At 40.6% G+C, this 15,583-nt stretch overlaps 1 protein-coding gene across 10 annotated transcripts in view; it reads left to right on the forward strand.

Annotated features, from left to right (window-relative positions):
• Positions 1-15,583, forward strand: part of DENND1A (DENN domain containing 1A) — a 500,247-nt gene that overhangs the window by 262,630 nt on the left and 222,034 nt on the right. For all 10 annotated transcript variants that reach the window (XM_039239000.1, XM_039238996.1, XM_039239002.1 and 7 more), the window contains one exon: positions 2,384-2,494. In XM_039239000.1, the coding sequence (XP_039094931.1) occupies positions 2,384-2,494 (111 nt within the window). The remainder of the gene's footprint in view (positions 1-2,383; positions 2,495-15,583) is intronic.

Genomic DNA, 15,583 nt, shown 5'->3' on the forward strand with positions numbered 1-15,583 from the left:
CTTATGATTTTTTTTTTCTCCCACCAAAATAAGGTGCAGGATTTGTCTTCTGACGCTGTGTCTCCTTATTTGGACGGCAAGCTGTGTAACATATTTCTACCCAGCGTGAAGCTTCTTGGCAGACTCTTGAGGCCACGTTTTGGTGGCTTCAGAGTTATCTTTGGATCTGTCAAAAGTGCTAATGGGCTTTCTGGCCTTCTTTAAGCTCCTCATTTCTATTTTCTTTTTACTTCCATCCTCTCCTAAAAGAAAAATTTATGTAATTCATCAGCAGTTAAGCATTTTACTGAAATGCTCAGCTGAGGGCCTTGTATTTTTGTTTGTGAGAATAGCTCTGCCATGTCACGGTCTTCAGAACAAACCCCACCCTGACATCATTAGCTCAGCACTCCTCAGTCCACCGGGCGAGAGATCCACTTGTTGACTCATTCAGACCGCGCATTTCTTGTTCTGGTTTGTTTTTCAAGTTTGTTAAGAGGCAAGTCAGTGTAGTGGTTAGAGCAAAGGTTTCAGATTCAGAAGGCCTGCTTTTGAAACTGGGCTCTGCCTTTTCTAGCTGGGTGACCTTGGCAGACTACTTACCCCTCCTGAGCCTCAGTTTCTACATCTGTAAAATGGAAATGATAATGCCTTTTTCAGCGTTGTTGGGAATGATCAGAGAGAACACAGGCAAAGTACCAGTTGTTTAGCACATGAGGATTGGTCCCTAAATGGGATAACAGTTCTTAACAACAACAGTGCTTCTCTTTCAGCAGGCCTGTTTTGGTCCTGCTTTGTTCCTGTACTGTGCTTTCTTTCCTGAAAACAGCTTGCACCTACAATTTTCAGGGATATAAACAAAGAGCACAGGCTTAGAGACTAACTCACCCAAGACCGAATATGTACCTAGTGTCATATTCATTTTCTCTGTTGCCTCTGTTTTCTTATCTGTATGTAGAGATGATAATACCTGTTCAAAGGGTGGTTTCAAGATCAAATGAAATAATGCATGTAAAGCTTTGTGTCTTGTAGATGTTTAAAAATGTTCCAGTGGGTCAGCGTAACATAAGGGAAAGTATATGGGCTCTGGAGTTGGATCGGGGTCCAAATTCTGACTCCACCAGTTACTGAATCTCTCTCAGACTTACTTTAGATATTGGGGGGGGGGAGGGGAGAATGCCTCACTGGAGTTTTGTAGAAACTGTTTAAGATCACGTGCACGAAGTCCCTAATATAGTACCTGGTACTTGGTAGGTAGTCAGTATATGGAACTATTCATTCACTCGCTCTTTATAAAGGTCACTGGTTAACCTGGTATTCCAACCAAACAGCAATAAATCATAAGATAAGTGCCCATTCTTATTCCCAACCCATAATATTGTTGAAAAGCACTTTATGCTATTTTGCATGTAAAACCCACCTGGTTTTCTTGAATTTATGGGTTACAACTCTTTCATCATTATACACTGCAACCCCTTGGCAGCCGTGTTCTTCTCTCCCTGACCCCCTTCAGTTTCAGAGGATTATATTGTGTGGCATTGAAAACCTGTAACACTGAGGAAATTAACATATTCATGTGTATTATTAAAGTCAGGTGGGTATAGAAAGGGTTGCAGAAAAGAAACACATTATATTTTTTCTGAAACCTAAAGAGTGCCAATCCATAGTACTAATTAAAGACATGAAGTCCCGGCTCCAGACAAAAGCTGGTTAAAACACTGCTTTGTCACCACTTGCTGCTGCTTGTCTGCAATTTTTTTTTCCTTTTGAGTGAAATACCTGGAAATTGTAAATCTTTGAAATTGCTCTAATTCCTGCCGAGTCCTTTCAGAGAGTGTAAACTGTGGAGGAGGGGATGCCAGCGGTGATGACAAGAGAGGAGCGTGCCCAGCCTTTGCGGGTGGGATCTGTTGGACAGAAACGGGCTCTGTGCCAGAAGCCTTTTGGTCCTTGGGTACTTTCTCTTGCCTACACGTATGGTGCGGTGCAGTGGGAAAGTCTTAGGATCTGGAGTCAGAAGATCTGAGCTGCAGTCCTGTCTTTATTGCTCATGAGACTCTGATCTTGGCATCCCTCCCTGAGCCTCGGTTTCCTAATTCGTGAGATTGCAGACTTCCTGTCCTGCTCACCCTTTGGAACTGATAAGAAATGGGATGCAGTGCTGCCCGTGACCTCACGTAAACTGTAATCCCCACACAGAAGTGCTGCATCTCTAGTCTCTTCCAACTTTGCATTTCATGATTTTACACACGAGTGGGATTCAGTCTCCCCGGTGGAAAGAATAGGATAGGGGCAGAGGAGAGTATACTTTCTGATGATTTTCTGCTTCTCATACTTTTTTAGATACCGCCTGTAGTAAGAACAAACAAAATAAGCCATGATCTCCCCTTCTTGTTTCTCCTAGAGAAATCTGACAGAATATTTTGTGGCTGTGGATGTAAACAACATGTTACATCTGTATGCCAGTATGCTGTATGAACGCCGGATTCTCATCATCTGCAGCAAACTCAGCACCGTGAGTAGAGTCTTGAGATGGGTTTTTTAATTGTTGTAATTGAAAGATGTATTGGAAGGATTAAAGACAATTTTAGAAAAAGAAATCAGCCACAATCCCCACAACATGTCATTTTCATTAATTATTCATGTTTCTTTACAGTGCCAGTGCGTGTTTCATTTATTCTTATAGCTTCACAATCAAGTATAAGTAGTTTTCCATTTGGTCGTGTCATGAACACTTTGCATATTTTCACATAAGCTTCCGTCATTGTCATTTTCTTTTCATGTCTAGATCCTATTCCATTGTATTGATGTGTCACCATTCACGAAATCTTTCTTCTCCCGATGGCCGTTTAGGTGGCTCATAGTTTAATCCTTGAGTAGATAATACTGCAGTGAACATCTTGTGGCTGCTTTGGACGGATGCAGCTCATGTTTGAATGAGTTAGGACCATCAAGTCAAAGGACTGGATGAGCACTGTAACTTAGGGACTGCCAGACCACTTCCCAAACAGGCTGTGCTTGTTTATACTGAATGCTGCCAGCTGTATACATATGAGTTACCATTTCTGCTGCAGCCTTGCAAGAATTGCGTGTGCATGCGTGCATATGGGTATTAATTTTGCTAATAAAATAGCTGGAAAATGGTATTGCAGGTTTGCTTTATTTTTCTTTAGTTATAGGTGACTGAAGATTTTCTATGGATTTACTTCCTATTTATATTTTGTTAATGTCTTTTCCCATTTATCTTACAGAACTCCTGTTCTTCGTTTTTTCAGTAGATTGGAATGGAGTCTTTTATATTGTAATAACTTTTGCTATATGTATAATATAAACATTTTTTCATGTTCTTTTTATTTTAGTTTTTTTTTAACTTGCCAAGTCTAGGAGTTTGTATCGTTCCCTATATTTCATAAGGAAAATTCTCAAACACGGAAGGTAGAAATCATTTTACAGTAAACACCCATATAATTCCATCTAGATTTTGCCATTAACACTTGACTGTGTTTGCTTTGGCTCGTATTTATTTACCTACCCATCCCACATGCTATTCATCAATCCATCGTATTTTCTAATGCATTTTAAAGTAAATCACAGACATCGGTATACATCCCCCTAAATTACTGAGCGTGTATATTATTAACTGAAGTTCAATATCTGTTTATAGTATTATTTTTCTTTTGAGGTTAAACTTACATACAGAAATTGACTGGGAGTGGAATGCCGAACAGGTACCTCTCTGTTAGAGAGGGTAGAAAGACCTTCTTATAGTGAGAGTCTCCCTAATGAAGGGTCTATGGATAAAATCAGTTGAGTGTTTACATACGACTATAAGACACCTAATAATGAAAACCTTGTGAGGCCATTAGAGTTTTCTTTATGATTTTCATCATAATTTCATTATTTTATAATTTCTTTGGTGTTGTTTTCTTGTCAAGAACTCACAGTTTTTTCATTGTGCCAGGCTCATAGCATATACTCGGTGATAAAAGCATGGCCCTTGCCCTCAAGGGGAAAACATCCCAGAGTAGACCTCTTACTTTGTTTTGCATTTAATTTTAAACTAAGAGTGCAGCTCATAATCTTAGGGCCTGAAAACCCAGACTGAGTTTCAGAACTAGAGGATGGCCGCTGTGTCTTGATGAGGCCAGTTAGAATAGAAGTAGAGTTGGGGAGCACCTGTCTGGGTCAGTTGGAGGAGCGTGTGACTGTTGCTCTCGGGGTCATGGGTTCGAGCCCCATGTTGGGTATACAAATTAAGTAAATATATAAAACTTAAAAAAAAAGAAGAATAGAAGTACAATTGAAAGAGCCTAGTTACCAGGGGTGCCTGGGTGGCTTAGTCGGTTTGGCGTCTGATTCTTAATTTTGGCTCAGATCATGATCTCGTAGTTCATTCATTTGAGCCCCGTGTTGGCCTCTGCGCTGGCAATGCAGACCCTACTTGAGATTCTCTGTCTCCCTCTTTCTATGCCCCTCCCCTGCTCCCTGAAAAATAAAGAAACATTAGACACACCCAAGGCACCTGGGTGACTCAGTTGATGAAGCTTTGAACTTCAGCTCAGGTCATGATCTCACAGTTCATGAGTTTGAGCCCCATGTCAGGCTCTGTGCTGACAACTCAGAGCCTGGAACCTGCTTCAGATTCTGCCTCCCTCTCTCTCTGGCCCTCGCCCCATCGCGTGCTCTGTTTATCTGTCTGTATTTCTCTCAAAAGTAAATAAATGTTAAAAAAAAAAAAAAGTGTAGTCCATAACCAGTTACTGTTATATTGGAGTATTAAATTTCAGTAGAACAAAATAAGGACATCATATTGATGTAACTTAAATTCCCTGTAATTATATTTTTGAGCTCCTAATATGCGCCAGGCACTGTGCTAAGCACTTTGTGTTTATTACCTCATTTAATCCTCACTATAAGAGTGTGTGGTAGGTTCTGGTATTGCCTCCGTTTTATAGATAAGAAAGAATGTACCTTCTGTGTGATTTTTTTTAGATAAATATGATAGATTAAACACACAAAACTATTTCTGTTCTTTCCCAAAACTAAAATGAATTAAAGAATCAATGAGCACAAAGAGTAGATGAGGCTGAAATTTTTAAAAATAAAATATTATTATCAGTGTTATGCCCATATTTAAAACCAAAGGTGAAATGGACAATAAAACATAATTTACCAAAATTGAATCAAGAAAGAAAAATTGAATAGGTCATTTAATTTATAGAAATTGAGTCAGTATATAATTTCTTTTTTTCTGAACCACTCAGATGGATTTATAGGTATGTTTTATCAAACATCTCAAGGAACAGATCACTGCAGTCTTAGACAAACTTCTTGATCTAGAAAAAAGAGGGAATATGCTCCACCTTTTCTTGTGATAATTGCCTAGCCTTGACATTCAGCCACACAAGGAGACATTACAAGAAAGTTTATCAGCCAGTCTCACTCATAAACATAATAGGTTTAAAGAAAATGGTAGCAAATGTATAAAAAATATAATTCATAATCACTAAGTTGGGTTTATTCCAGAAATGTAAGGTTGATAATATTAGAAAAATCTGTTCCTATAGCTTACCACATTAACATATTAAAAGGGAAAATTCATAGGGTCACCAGTAGACCGAGAGGAAGCTTGATAAGTTCATGAATAGGAAGACAGTGTATTTAAGATGCCGTTCCACTCTAAAACGATCCGTAGATTGCATACAGTTCCATTCAAAATCCCATTAGGATTTTACATAGCACTTGGCAAACTGATTCTAAAATTAATGCAGAAAAGTCCAAGGAAGAGCCAAGACATGCTTGAAGGAAAAGAATGGGTCGTGGAAGCTTGCTTTACCAGATACCAAAATTTTTTTATAGAGCTGTGGTAATTAAGATGCTAGTAATGGCACAGGAATACCCAAATAGTCTTGCTGGGACAGGACAGACATTGAGAAACAGGCCACGTGTGTGTGACTCTTTATATACAACAGACGCGGTGCTGTAAGATCTGGGGGAATGGATGGAGTTTTCAATAATTGATAATCTACACAGTGAAGAAAAAGGAGACAATTTCTATCTTACACCCTATGCAAAACTGAATCTTGAATGCATCGAGGACTTCAATGTGAAAAGCGAAGTTTTAAAACTTTTAGAAGACAAAATAAAATAATATCTGTGATCTTGGAGTAGGGAAAAACTTAACCAAATGATCAAACATATTCATTGTATAAAGGAAAAGATTAAAATTGTGAACATTTGTACATTAAAAAATAGGGTTCAGAGAATGAAAAGACACAGCACAAGCTGGAGTTGAGAGCTTTGCCATGTATAAAACTGACAGAGGAGTAACCTCTGAAATATATAAAGAACTGCTGCACTTAAAATGCAGAAGACAAGTCTGTCAATAGAAACATTGGCCAAAAGCACAGATAGGCATTTCACAGAAGAAAATGGCTAATAAAATACATGGAAAGATGCTCAACTACCTTGTCATCATAGACAAGCAAATTAAAACTACAAGGATTAAAATACTAGGTTTGCGAAATATGATGTCTGGTAAGTCGAGTGTCCTATTGAATATGCATTGGGGGAATTCATGAACTACTCTGAAAAGTATGTGGCCCAACTATTTGTGCAATTCCATCCCTGGGTAGAATTGTGTGCGTTTGTGTGTGTGTGTGCGAGCGCGCGTGTGTTTGTGCACGCGTGTGTGTGCGCACGCACGTGCGCGCACACTCCGATACACCTACCTATACACACTCATTGGTCATTTATAGTGGGATATATGTACAAGTATGTTCATAGCAGCATTGGGGCTTTTTCCTTTTGTTTTTTAAACCTGGACAGAGGCTGTGTGACTACCAACAGAGAACTGATAAATTCTGGCATAATCCTAATGGAGTACTGTATCAGTGAAAAAGAACTAAACTACCAACATGATTAGGTCGCTAATACAGACTTTTGAGTGAAAGAAGCTACTGAAGAATATACAGTTTGATTTCATTCCCATAAAATTCAAGTAAGAAAAATTAAATGGGATATTAGGGATACATACAAACTGCACGGGGGAAGAAGAAATGATTAACACAAAATTTAGGTAGTTTCCTCAAAGGGAGTGAAAATATTATAGTCAGAAAGAGGCATACCAGGGACATCAAAAGTATTATTTTCTGTCTTGAGCTTGGTTAGGGAGTCAGCAAACTATTCTGTAAAGAGTCCAATAGTAAATATGGCTTTGTAATCCAAACAGTCTTGTAATTACTGGACTACAGCCTTATAGTTTACATTCCATAAACTAGTAGGCGTACTTGTGTTCCAGCAGAATTTTATTTACAAAAACAGGCAGGTCAGACTTGGCCTTCAGGCTGTAGTTTGCCAACCATGAAGTTAGGGTGCTGGATTTTGGATTCTTATGTTTTTGTTCTTTTAAAAGTTGATTATATGGGGACACCTGAGTGGCTCAGTTAGTTAAGCATCTGACTTTGGCTCAGGTCATGACCTCACACTTCATGGGTTTGAGCCCTGCATTGGGCTCTGTGCTGACAGCTGGGAGTCGAGCCTGCTTTGGATTATGTGTCTCCGTCTCTCTGCCCCTCCCCCCCTCACACCATGTCTCTGTCTTTCAAAAGTGAATAATTGTTAAAAAAAAGTTTTTTAAGTTGATTATATACGTACTTTTATATGTATATATATTTCAGAATTTTTGAAAAATTGAAAAAGAAGAGACCAAGCTCCTTCATCTTGAAACGTTACAACACAGAGATAGAGACAAAGCAGTTCTTCTACAAAGGTCAGGAATTAAACTTGCATGAGATTTGGCAGTGGCAGTTCTAGAACCCAGAAGATGGTGCAACAGCATCAGGGGAAATGAGTTCTCACCTGACATTCCAGACGTATCTAATGGAAGCCCCTACCATACCTGACGACCTCCTAAGGTCTCGGTTCCTCCACTCTGCCTCCTCTGTGTGGCTACACCATCAGTTCTCTTGAGGGCTCACCTCTCTGCTGATCCACTGACTTCATTCAACTAGTATTTTTCATGGCACTGTTTTAAGGCACTGGGGATACAACAGGCAAAAATCCCTGTCCTCACAAAGCTTATATTCTAGTAGGTAGACCTTCTTTCAGTAAACTAAGTAAGTTAAATATACAGTGTGGAAGACAGTGATTAGTACTAAGGCGTATAATAAAAGGAAAAAGGAGACTGAAGGGGAAGTAAGATGGCAGGTGTTGCATTTTTAGGTCGATGGTCAGAGAATGCCTTATTCAGAAGGTGATGCTACAGTTTCCTTCTTGCTACCTTCAGGGAATTCCAACAACCTTGAGCTCCTCTCTAATGTGTCTCTGTTTTCTTCTCTACTGGCCATTCTTAGGAGCTTGCTAATATGCTGTAATAGCTCCCCAAACTCAAAACAAAGCTTTCAAATCCCCATTATCCCATTTTTATTCTCTCTTTTAGAACAAAATTCCTTGAGAGTTATTTCTATTAACTGTTTAACTCTTCCCCTCCCCTCTCCCCAGTCTGCTGTTAGGATTTAGCCCCGTCCTTTCCACTGAAACTACTTTTGTTCACGGCACCAATGACCTCATGTCAAGTAAAATTGAATTAGTACTTACAAAGTCCTTAGAATAGAGTCTGGCCTATAGTACGTATATATATATTTATAAGAAGTTAGTAATATCTAAAATGGGAAGTGAAATACTATTTAAAATTTAAAATTAGGAAATTGTTATTTAGAAATAGGAGATAAATACCGTGTTGAATGTGAATACTAGGAATTAAGGATACATGTGTACATGTATCATTTTGACTTAAACTTTTTTTTTAACTGTTGATTTTTAAATAACATCTGCATTTTACTAGTTGATGGTAGAAACCTCTTTAGGAAGAAGGGGGCAGTTCTCCTTATATCTCACATGGGGTCAGGGGCATCCTGATGAGTAATTTCTCTAGGGATAAAGTAACTGAGCAGACTTCAGTTTTATCCAAGCCTTTGTGCTTCTACAACTTCAGAATTTAAAGTGTTTTTTTAAAGTTTTATTTATTTAAGTAATCTCTGTGCTCAACGTGGGGCTTGAACTCATGACCCTGAGACCAAGAGTTGCCTGCTCTTCCAACTGAGCGGGCCAGGCGCCCCTAAAGTTTTTTAATTGTTGCCTTTTATTTCCTTAGTAGTGGCTTTTTATTGTCTGTCCAATGACACGGAGAATGCAAAGGTTATTTTTAAGAGCCTGAGGCAGCGGCTTTTTTTTTTTAATGTTTATTTATTTTTGAGAGAAAGACACAAAGCGTGAGCAGGGGAGGGGCAGAGAGAGAGAGAGAGAGAGAGACAGAGAGAGAGAGAGAGGGAGAGAGAATCTGAAGCAAGCTCAAGGCTCCGAGCTGTAAGCACAGAGCCCAACACAGGGTTCAAACCCACGAACTGTGACATGACCTGAGCCAAAGGGATTCTTTACCAACTGAGCCCCAGGTGCCCCAATAGCCTGTGGTTTATGACCGCCCTCTTGACAAACCAAGATGAGGCCTGTCATACCTCGGCAAGCCGCATTTTTCTCAATTTTGTTCGAGAAGATGCAGGCTTGATCCTCCTCGGGACCATCAAGCACCTGAACAATGAAAGCTGTCGCACACTCCAGAGTGCCATCTTCTGTATAGATGACTGTGTCAATAGAGATGAGCCCAGCTATATTTAGTTCAGAGTCAAGTAATATTCATTTCAGGCTTTTCTCGGTCAATAATGGGATATTCTGTATAAGAAAAATGTGTGAGTTTTTGTTCTCTTTGCTCAGTTAATGTATATTGATTGTTTTCCTTTATAAATGATAAATAGGGAAGGCTTACCTAAATCTTGTTCTCTAATGTAAACACTTCAGTGTGATCTCTTCTGGCACAAAGGCCCCATTTTTCTTCCAGAGTTTTATATCTGACTTTAACTCCTGTTGCTTTTTTTTGGTAACTCTTATGGATAGCAGGTCGGTTGAAGACAAGACCTTTATGGAGATGGTGTCCTGTAATTCCGAGAGAGTCCTAGAAGATCAGTATTATCCCCATTTTACAGAGTGGTTCATCCACTCAGAGAGATGGAGTAAACTGAGCAAGGTTAGGTCCTAGATGGGAGAGAGGGACCTACAGATAGGTCATTACCATGCAGTGGGGCTTCCGGAAAGGGAGAACCAGACAGAGGTTACACATGCAAATGAATCATAACCCCTTCAAAGTGCTTACCTTTGGGGATCACGTATGTTTGTTGGGTGTCTCATCAAGCTATTGTCAGAACCCTAGTGTGGGAACTGACAAAGGAGCCAGAGGTGCATTGTCAAAATATCCTCCCACTGAGGGAACCTGAGAATTCTCCTAGAGAGCCAAAGAGATAGTCTGAGCCAAATCGGGAGGATAAGGTAGCTGATGGAGCCTGGGTAGTACTGGTTTGGGTAAAAAAATAAGTCCCTGATTGTATAGTAATTAGAGGAACTCCTTGTGTAGCTTGTAAATAGTTCTAAGACTGCCAAAGAGGCGTGTTGACCGCATCGGTGGACTAAATGTGTGGAACGCCCTCATTTAGATTTATACCCCTGTGTTTTATAAGGGAGGTCTCCAGTTCTCCCTCACACCCTGTTAAAATTCTTCTAAGTTAACATTTTTGAACCACCTACGATGTGCCAGGCACTGTGCTAATCCTTTATGTATGTGTTCATTAGCTTTTTCAGTGACCCTTAGGAGCTAGTTGGTCACTTTCTCCCTTCGCAGATGAGAACATCTGGCCCTGGGCAAGTTGCAGTGTCTTAGACGTCTAAGATGACCAGAGACAGGATGGAAACCTGTTGCCTTTGAATGCACATTCAGAACTTTTTATTTCCGATTTCATGAGCACTTGATCTGTGCCTGGCACCACGTGGCACCAGGGAAAAAGAAGGCCAATACACGAATTTCAAACTGACCCCCTCGCCCATGAGCACTGCTCATATTCAGCCCACTGTGTCTGCGGGCTGTCAGATTCACCCGTCCACCAGCCTCACCCCTGCCACGAGCACAGCCTTAGTGGGTCCCTGGGCCATATCTTCCCCAACTCACTGTGGCTTCAGGCCGCTATTACTGCACTTTCTGCCATCCCCTGGGCATCTTGGCCCTAATCGCTCCTAATGTAATTTCGGAGTGGTGCACGAAGTTTTGTAAACCGAGAATATCCAGTAAATGATGACAAAGGCGTATTTTACTTTCCAAAGGAAAGTATTTATTTGTTTTAAGTAATTGATCAGTTTTTTAAAATAAGTTCTGAGGAAGGAAGCACAGTTTAGTGATAAGACCATCACCTAACTAATTGAGCCTACACATCCAATTATTCGTGTAGTACTCACAACTATGGAAAGAGTGGTTACTTTTCTGATAGCACCTCATTTAGGGAAGAAAACCCCCCAGATAGCTTCTCCCTGTCAGTTTCTTCCTAAGTACAGTGGCGGGGGACGTGGGCGATACTGAGTGTTGGAGGTGTGCAGGGATGGGCATCTTCCTATCCTCACCCCAGTCCGGTCCAAGCCACTCCCACTAACAGCATCCGTTTATCTTAGTGCCACCTGGTCGTGTTGCCTAAGAGGGCCGCTTTGTGCATGAGGCTGTGTTTCAGATTCGGCTTCATTTTCGCTCCTTTCCTGATGAACTCTGCCTGTTTCTGACTCGGCCAGCCCATGTCAGGGGACGGGTACCCGAATGATGTGTGTAAAGCTTTCCTCGCTCTCCTGGACTAGAAATACCTAATCCTGTTTGCCTATCTGCAGCTCTGGAAGCAGAGAGGAGAGTGTGCAGTTTAAGAAGGTTGGAAGTACTGGACAGGAGCCAGGCCCTCTCTGCCTGCGCGCTCCGCTCTGCATGTTCCAGCGTAGGAACAAACTGCATTATTTTGTTTCAAACTGTGCTCAAGGGAAGCCAAGACCTTGTAACTGGAAACTTACCAAACAGAGAATTCTAAGACTAAATTTAGTGTTCTATTTAAAAAATAAAATAAATCGAACATTTTGTTTGTTCATCTTTTATATGTTAAAAAAAGAGAGATTAACCTAGTTCACACTAACAACCTAAGAAGAGTATTCAAAGAAGTGAGAAGAAAACTAATCCTCTTGGTGAAGAGGGAAATCCTTAAGAAAATGTAATGAAGTGGCGTGAAATACAGACTCTGCAGCCAAACTCTCAAACAGCATAGCCTGTCTAATCTTCATCACATAAAATTTTATTGTGGCTCAGAGAATATTAAAAACTTAGAAAGAAATGAAAGGAACATCCATGGGCAGGAAGTAAGGAAGAAAAGATTGGTATGTTTTATTTATGTGGGTTTTTCTCTGGTTTGGAAACGTAAATACAATTAGCTGCTTTTTGAACTGTATTCTTCATTTAATTATATGTGAGTCGGTTTTCTCCTGTTCATGTTGAGCTGTAACTAGAAGAACCTGAAGATGTTATAAAGGCTACGTGATAAAGAGAGTATCAACAGTTTAATTTGTGACACTTTAAACATTGCTGTGATTTCAGGGCACCTGGGTGGTTCAGTCAGTTAAGCGTCTGACTTTGGCTCAGATCATGATCTCACGGTCTGTGAGTTTGAGCCCCACATCGGGTTCTGTGCTGACCGCTCAGAGCCTGGAGCCTGCTTCAGATTCTCTGTCTCCCTCTCTCTCTCTGCCCCTCCCCAGCTCACGCTCGCTCTCTCTTTCTCAAAAATAAGTAAACATTAAAAGAAAAAAATTGCTGTGATTCAACCAGCCCTGGAATCCCTACCTAGTTCTTGCTCTGCCTCTCCTGCTTCTGCTCCCATTGCTTCAATAAGTGTCAAGCCACCTGCTTTAGACGAGACACAGGATTCAGATTGTTAGTGATTCCCAAATGCTCAGCTATGGGCTATTTGTGTTAGGATGACCCAGAGTACTTGCTAAAAATTCAATGTTTTGGCCACCATCCCCAGACATTCTGGTTCACAAGGTCTAGCATGAAAATCACAAAAAGTCTATTTTTTTCAGGTTCCTGAAATGATTGATACACAGCCAGATTCAGAAACAGTAAACAAGCTCTTCTCTAAGACAAAACAATATTTTTTCTTTGATTACTGTTATTTTGCCTCATTAGACTAATTTTCATTTTGAGACTACATAATAGAGGCCGATTAAATTTGTTTAGAAGACATGAGTACAGACTAGCTCTAAAAAATTCTGTTTCCATGTTTCTCTTTAGGAGAGCTTTGATTTTGGCACTAGCTAGTCTAGGAGAGGACAGAGCTAAGTATAATCTATTTAAGCTGTCAGTAGTGTTGGTTGCTGATGAATTCCACAGTTATCATTTGGGGTGCATGTGTATAAAGAGACCTAGAGAGGTGATAACTTCTTTTCAGCCATTGCATTGAGAGCACAGCAGAGAATTTTATTTATTATTTTAGTGGTGTGGTCAGTTTATGAAATAGTATATTCTTTAGGTTATAGGATTGATTATAGCTTATTTTTTATTTCTCTTGTGAATCAAATCTCTACCAAAAAGCACGAATGGGTCATATATTCAAGTCACCAATATCTTAATACACTGGAAAAGCCCTAAATGGCACCCATGTTGGCAGATGTCATATTAAGGTTGTTAAAGAAGTTTGAACACCTACTAGGTGCTAAGTCATCAAGAGCAACGAGTCATGATTTCCTGTGGTATTTGTAGGCTGAAAGTGTGGTCATTTTGTGCTAGAGCCTGAGGTGAGATTAAGCTGTGCTGTTGGGTTGCTACAGATCTTATGAAAACTCACATTTTTTCTCTTTTGCTGTCTCAATAGCAATGTAGTCTGCCAGCTAGATGAATCAGCCAGCGTGCTGGTGATCTTTTCCCGAGAAAAAGGACAGCAGGCTGGATGAGAGAGTACCAGACTTCAAGTCACAGTGGTGTTCAGTTCCTACCTGTATACTTCATCCTGCCTAGCCATCTGGTCTCAGGCAACTTACTTGATTTTTCTGAATCTTTCCATCCTTTTCTTTTAAAATGGGGATAGTATTGGGGCACCTGGGTGGCTCATTCAGTTGAGTGTCCAACTCTTGATCTTGGCTCAGGTCACGATCTCATGGTTTTCTGGGTTTGAGCCCCATATCAGGCTCTGTGCACTGACCACATGGGCAGAGCCTGCTTGGGATCCTCCCTCTCTCTTCCTGTCTCTGCCCTTGCCCCACGCTGAGCTCTCTCTGTCTCTCTCAAAATAAATAAATAACTTTGAAAAAATAAAATGAAATAAAAATGGGGACGTTATTAATGCCCACCTTAGGGTTATTGAAACAATTCAGTGGTTATAGATATGAAAGCACATTGCCCAGTGCTGGGTACATACTGCCTCGTCAGCAGAAGTAAGTGGGCTCCAAAGGGTAGCAACCCCTGATTTGACTTTTAGAAATAAAGAGGGCTGTAAAGATCCTGGAAGTGTTGTGAAGATTTAATTCATATAAATGGTGATAGTAGATGTTGAATGAGTCTAGGCAACAGAGGATAGTCATGGCAACTCATGAGGTTTTCCATATCCACCCACTTCTCATTAGTCACTTAGTCATTGACTAAATTGTCATTTCTTGTTCCAAGTCTCCACAGTCATGACTACATAGAGATTGAGTGGCCTCAAGTGTTGTTTTGTTTGCTTGACCCAGTGTTATCACATGACCAGGCTCACAGGAAGAGGACTAGCAGCTTCCTGTCTTCATCCTTCCAGGCTCTCTGATCCATCCCTCCCTCCCTCTCTCTCTCCCTCTCTCTCTCCTCTCTCTCTCTTTCTCTCTCTGGGAAGCAGGCCTGATTCTTGCCCCAGGCAGAATTAATGATTCCTTCTTCATAGGCTAACACCCTTGAACCTCTATTATAGCGCCTCTTTCATAATGCCTTTGTGTTGAAGCTGATTGTTTGCATTTTGATCTTTCTCTCTCTATTATGAATTGCTTGAGGGCATGGCTTGTACACATAGTGGATTCTCAGTAATTGTCAGATTAATACAGATCCTAGCACAGAGGCAGTCTCCTGTGAGCTAAGAGCATGGACTCCAGAGCTAGACTCCCTAAGTTCGTATCCTGTCTCTGGCACTGGCTCTGTGACCTTGCACAGTGTCCTTAAATATGTAGTCACCTCACTTTCCTCATCTGTAAAGTGGGGACACTAGTGCTACCCACCTTACAGGGGTGTTATGAAGATTAGAGGAATATATAGAAGCACTTAGAACAGTGCTTGGCAGTAGTAAATACAGAGGAAGTGGTCATGGTGGTGGCTATAGTATAGCTTCAATTTGTCTGAGTTTCCTAGTACTTTCTAAGGTTGGATTTGCCTGAAAAAATGCTAGAGGGGTGATTCTCTCTGCCCCTGCCCCCATGCCTACCACCTGAAGGTTTCCTCTTCATGAATGGATACCTAGAGATAGGTACTCATGATTCCACGTTCAGTTATGCCATCTTTCTTTTTTAGAAAAAAATGGGGTCCTTTATTAGAGCAGTAGTGTAAGTTAGCTAAACATAGGAATGTTTCCTAAGAACTGTTAATATCCGCTTACACAAGAATTGAGGTGGCACATTTCATTTTGAGTGCCAGCTTGGATCGATTGGCAATGGCAGCATGGTTGGAGGAATCTCCAGGCCA

This window comes from Hyaena hyaena, unplaced genomic scaffold (genome assembly GCF_003009895.1).
Source record: "Hyaena hyaena isolate Hyena2069 unplaced genomic scaffold, ASM300989v1 scaffold_151, whole genome shotgun sequence".
NCBI lineage: Eukaryota > Metazoa > Chordata > Mammalia > Carnivora > Hyaenidae > Hyaena > Hyaena hyaena.